Source organism: Diospyros lotus, chromosome 3 (assembly GCF_014633365.1).
Source record: "Diospyros lotus cultivar Yz01 chromosome 3, ASM1463336v1, whole genome shotgun sequence".
In the NCBI taxonomy this organism is placed as follows: Eukaryota; Viridiplantae; Streptophyta; class Magnoliopsida; order Ericales; family Ebenaceae; genus Diospyros; species Diospyros lotus.
This window is the reverse complement of record NC_068340.1, coordinates 3,962,785-3,969,012: the sequence shown is the minus strand read 5'-3', so window position 1 is coordinate 3,969,012 and position 6,228 is coordinate 3,962,785. Positions and strand designations below refer to the sequence as shown.

At 35.5% G+C, this 6,228-nt stretch overlaps 1 protein-coding gene across 1 annotated transcript; it reads right to left on the bottom strand.

Moving 5' to 3' along the window:
- Positions 1-1,233: 1,233 nt before the first annotated feature.
- LOC127797956 (transcription factor PRE6) lies at positions 1,234-2,563 on the bottom strand. The gene is made up of 2 exons (XM_052331194.1): positions 2,019-2,563; positions 1,234-1,800 (listed from the first exon to the last, which is right to left on the bottom strand). The coding sequence occupies exons 1-2, from the start codon at positions 2,142-2,144 to the stop codon at positions 1,648-1,650; spliced, it is 279 nt and encodes a 92-aa protein (XP_052187154.1). The 5' UTR covers positions 2,145-2,563; the 3' UTR covers positions 1,234-1,647.
- Between the last annotated feature and the right edge of the window lie 3,665 nt (positions 2,564-6,228).

Here is a 6,228-nt window from a genome sequence, read left to right as displayed (position 1 = left end):
AGTCTTGCCAGTAACGAAAGACAAACTAATAACTTGGATAGATCTTCAGATAATTAATGAAGCGGAAAGTATTATTAATGTAGGGGGAGAACATGACCATGAACCTTAAAAGCAGAGCAGTGACGTAGCTAGCCATAAAAAATTATTATGGATATGTGCACGGACCAAGTCCAAGTGGAGATTGCAGTTCCTGTTGTACTGTAGGAGTTAGTCAGTTAGAGCTCCTCCTCTGCTTCATCCAGCTCCTTTTTGTAATAGTTTGTATAATTAACACAAACCAGACTCTATACAAATTTTAAATCTAACAGTCCGAACGAGAAGACCCCTTCTTTAAGGAGCTTCTAAGGTTTGCTGCATGCGACAGGAGAGACCATGTTACCCGAAGTTTGTCTCCGCTCTTCACTCATCTACCAAGTTCTTTACTCTTCCACCAAGATGGCATTTTCAACCCTTCTTGAGTCCAGTATTCAACTTTTGAAAGCTTTATAAGTTGACAAAACTCCTCTTTTTGTCATGTTTATCAGGAAATAATGGGTCCTCATTTTACACTAACATTTATATACATTTATATATTTAAAATATATAAATGTATTATATATTTAAAATATGTTTATAGGATGCATGCATATACATTTATATATGTAAAATATATATATATATATTATGCAAAGCAATTCATATTAATTAATTGCTAAGGTTTTGCATTGTCATGTAAAATGATCGATGTGTGAGTTTTTAGTAATTATAACTATGGAAAAGAACTCGTTGTAATGACTTTATTTATCGAACTTATAATTATTAAATATTCATTTTATAGTAGTATATATTTCCTATATATAACTGCAATAATTAAGCCTATCATGCATATTACGTCCGTTTGCATATGCTGTCGTTCATTGATCATCATTCCAAGATGAATAAAATTCAGAAACATGGTAGAAATTAATAAAAAATTGTGTATATATATATATATATATGACATAATGTGGTTTGTGTGAGAATAGTATTTTAATGAATGAATCTTCCCTTGCTAGGAAAGATGAAGAACTTGAAACCCAGACTAGCTTTCAAGCCAAAACTATATATACTGAGTACATATAATAAGAACAAATTTGAGTGGTAAGAAGCCACTAATTAAACAAATTAAGATTATGGCATGACGACAGCCAAAAGGAGTAAAATATGTCCATAATTAATGGAACCGCGTACATAGCTTTAGATGTATCCAAAAGATGTATATTCTATATAAGCAAGTGTCACGATCAACAACCCAATCCAATAAAAAAAAAGAAAAAGATAATCTTCGAAATCCACTTGCTTGCAGCAATCCACACTCAGCTTCATGGATACAAGAGCTTCAAATGTACTCAAAATTGGCAACTATGATCTATAGCAGATGGGAAACCAGTTGAAGAACCTACTAAAAGCAAACCCAATTTATTTATATATATATATATATAATAACTACCAGCTAATTAGCTAGTTCTATTACAAAGTCTACGCTAAGGCTCTAGCAATGGAGCCCAAGCTGCTCATCATCTATAGCGCCAGACCTTAGAAAAATATATATGGAGAGAGAGAGGGAGAGGGAGACGGAGAGAGAGAGGGAGTGGAGAATGCTGAAGCTGCGGATTAATTAGTAGAGTGTTACATGAGCAAGCTTCTGATAATGGCAGCTTGAGCACTGTTGCTATCTGTGTTTGCGAGAAGCTCAGAAAGACGGTCGCTTAGATCATCCACCTCTCTGTGCAAGTTCCTTATATAGTTGCAGGTCTCCTGCAAGACCTTCGAAGCCGAGACCTGTAGTCCAGATTGATCGACGAATCATATATCGTCAACAATATCAATTCAAGGCCAACGTAGAGAACAATAGATGAAGCAAATGAGACCACACAAATACATTTAAGAGTCGACTGAGTGATGGATGACACATGATGGGCCGTCGTAACATGGGTATTAATTAATTTTAACCACACACACACATATGCACATATAAATATATATAAATATATATATACCTTGTCGGAGCGGCGATGGCGGAGCTCAGGAACGAGTTGTTGTAGCTTGGAGACGAGATCAGCGATCTGGTCATCAGTGATTCTGGAGGAAGCTGACTGCCTTGAACGGGAACTGCGGCTCGACATTGTCAGGAAGTGATGGAGATGAAAGGGGAAGTCCCGGAGAGAATTAATGAAATTACAGAGAGAGAGAGGGAGAAAGAGAGAGAGAGAGAGAGAGAGAGGAGTGTTTGTGAGAAAAATAAGTTATCTTGGAGAGATGTGGGTATGGGAGAAAGGGGCTTAAAAGCAGTGGGAAAGAGGGTCGGATTTGAGACAAGTTATGGACAGTGAGGTAAGGGTGCCATGAACAAGTAGGGGGAGAGAGAGAGAGAGAGGGGGGGGGGGGGGGGGGGGGGGGGGGAGAGGTGCTGGGAGAGATGAAGACAAGCTCATGGGAGAAAGCAGTGGGCTAGCCTTTGTTTTTTAAATTAGAGTTTAGAGAGAGAGAGAGAGATTGTCCGAAGCTGAGGGAGGCTTCAGGTGGGTGAAGAGAGAGAAATGTGGTTGCGAAATCGGCCAACTTCGGTCCTTGGAGGGAGGGGGGGGGGGGGGGGGGGGGGGGGGCGGGGGGCCGCCTATGTATCAGCCTCAGCCCACAAGCCCATGTTATCTTTGCCCTCTCTTGTCACTTAATAAAACATAACCACAAATCAATGCCTATTATTAATATTATTATTATAACTCTTTCAAAGATTGATAAAAAAATTATCTTTGCTTTTTTTTTTTATATGAAAAACTATATATATATATATATTATTGTATAACTTTAATAAAAATAATTTAAACATTTACTTAATCAGGATTAACTTATAATTAAGCTATATTTTACCAATATTTAAAGTTAAGTCAAACACCTCCCAACAAAACTCTATAATGTGGTCAAAACATAATTGCATCTCACATGAAAAATTATTTTCTTTTAATATATGAATAAATATATATATATATATATATAGAGAGAGAGAGAAGAGAGAGAGATAGGGAGAGTAGGGAGTGTTGTAGAAGAGAGGGAGGGAGGATAGCATGGGCAAGAGTGAAGTGAGTGGTTTGACCAGTCAGATTACTACAACCCATAAACCTCGCACACTATACTACACGTGCTGTCTTGTAATCTCTGCCATATCACCCGATTCCTCGGCGCCCCTTTCTTTACTTACTTTAAACATAAAAATGTAAAATTTAAGGAAAAAAGAAAAGAAAAAACAAACCCTGCTGTGAGTCTGAGATCTGCAGCTGCTCAAAGGTCACTTGCCCAATAGATTAAGAAAGAAATATTACGTACAGCCATGAGTGATGAAGCAAGTAGCTATATGTATATGTGGGTGTGGCACACAGTTGGGACTAAAACGGTGACCATAATCTCCGCCATGCTTAATTTGTTAATTTGTTTCTGACCCTATGAGCTCTAATCCTTGTCATGATCGTGGATTATCACCTGATTAATTAAGATATGTATTATATATAGGCAATGTTGGTAATTAATTACTTGGTTGCGCATGTGATAGGGATCCGTCGGTTCCTTAATTGATTCCGGCGAGATTCATGGTGGATGTTTCCGGACTGTAGAATAATGGTGGGCTCTCGAGGCTTCCAGCCGCCACCACTGTTCGCCAATTTGCACATCAACTGGGATTTGCCGGAAACCGCCGTAGAGGTGGTAGAGCCCCATGCACCTTCCAATTAATCCAAGCGCTCTGCATGCAAGATATATAGCTAGATAGCTAGCACTTGGCAGCTGGGTTTAGCCCCCCACTCAATGATACATAACATTGATTAATTAAGCCGTTTCATTATGCTCCAATTAAATCTCTAATTAAGATCAATTTCGATCAGCTTCCTAGAGGCTAAAGACACAAGCAATGTTTAGCACTGGAAGTTACACAGATTGAAGATGAGTTCTGTTAGAACTTGGGAATTAAGGAGGGATGGATTATGTAAATTAATGAAGCAATTAACTTGATTAATTAATGCGAAATTACTTGGATTTGAGATTCCATTTAATTTTTGGAGCTCTCTTTTTGTGTGGACTTGGGAGAGAGGTCCTTTTATTGGGTTTAACACTGGACTATTATATATTTTGTCGTGTTCTATATAATCTGCTATAAGATTTGGTTTGATTAATTGATATGGCTTTGCCTGCTATATATGTTATCTGAACGCCAAGATAATCACTTTAGTTTAAGGGGTCAATGCATATCTACTCTTAAGTAGAAGTCGTAGAACACTCCTTACCTATTAAAGTTTGTATCATCATTTTCTGTTTTTGACTCTTTGTCCTTTGCGCTTTGTCTTGCCAAGGGTTTTAGCAACGGGATATGAATCAATTAATTAATTAATGTTCTTAGCTAGCCCAATTAAATATATGTAACATGTTAAAAAAAATAATATCCCTGATCTATAGTGAGTACATTGAAACAAAAGATCAAAACAAGCCTATTGCAATAGTTTAGCAACAACAACATGTTCTAGAGCTGGACTATATATGATACACGAAAACTCTTAAGAGGCATCGTTTCAATATTTTTGAAACAATTTTGTTTTCTGAAATGCCAAAAAATATATATATAAAAAAAATTGAGTCGTGTCTATAATTGCAAAAACTTTTTGAGATCATTTGATAATATTAAAAAAATATCGAAAATGTCCTTCTCTCCATAAAGAGGTTAAAGATAAAAAAAAAAAAATTATCTCTAATTAGAGTAGAGACGGAACTTTTTTCATCTCTAACTCAAATTTTTAATTTTTTTTAAATTTATTTAAACATATTATAAAATTTATGTTTATTTTTAAATTAAAAATTATATTTATAAAAAAATTCTATATTTTTTATTTACATATTCTTTTGCATTTTTATCTTTTACTTTTTTAAAAAAATATCATTTCTATGCATCCATTTCCGTGCAACATGTGAGCTGGATATGAACAAAGTTATTTGAAAGATGAAAACACTTGCATTCCAAATGGAATGAATCAATTAGTTTGCATTTTGAAATTCATTTATAATAAAGTCTATATGAAATTCTTTTGTAAATGAATTTTTTATGTCTGGAATAATACAATTTAAAATATAAAATTTAATTAAATTTTATAAAATTAAACTTTTATTTCTTAAAATACGCTGAGATATTTAAAGTTATCTCTAATATTCTCGTGTTAAGTTATTCTTTCACTTGAATATAAATAAACGTTAAATTTAAATTCTTTAAGACGAGGATTCGAACATTGTATTAATTATTTATACTAAAAAAAAATTAAGTTTGGTGAAGAGATACATGTCATCTCGTGCTTGTTTTGTCACTAAGAACAAGTGACTAGATGAATAGTGAAACTTGAGGGGTAGCCTAGTGATTTTCTGTGAACTGATTGGCTTTGAAGCCATTGCTCTTAACCCTAATCTGGTTTCTTTTCAACTAATTAAGGGTGGGGAAATCAGTAATTAACAAGTAATTATTGATCTCAGAAACGAACTCCAAACAGAAAAGGAAAAGGGCAGAAGAGATCCGATCGATTGGATTCGAAATTCCAGGCGTTGCGGATCACCGGCGAAGGCACAGGCAAAGGTAGCATATTGGCCACATTAAAGGAAAGGTCATTTTCTGGTTCAACAATGTCAAAGCCGGTCACGTGACCATTTCTTCAATTATCAATTGTCGTTGAATGCCTTAACAACCCACTGCCCCATGCATCCACACACTTTACGGCTCTGCCCGACCCATCACCCCTTCTCCCATAATCCATATATATTAACTACTTTGATTGCAGTCCATCCTCCGGCCATCACTGTTGAGCTTGTGGATGAGCAGTACTGTGGATTTCTCTATCTTTGTTAGCTTATGCGACAGACAATAAGTTGAATGTCTTTATTTAAAAAATTACAAGTCACAGTGAAATATATATATATATATATATAAATGTGTGATGCTACCCATTGAGATGTACTGCACATACTTATGAAGTGGAAGTGCAGGGCCAGCAGCCTAACAATGGAACCCTGGCCACACACCTATGTTTGGGATCAATTTGGAGAATATTTGGGCTGCCCGTTAATTATTTGAACATCTTCAATTAAGGTTGGCAGCATTCTTATAATGTCTGTATAATAACTGAATCAATTATAGTGCTATGTTACATAGAATCTTATACAGAAAAAAAAAAAAAAAAATCGTGT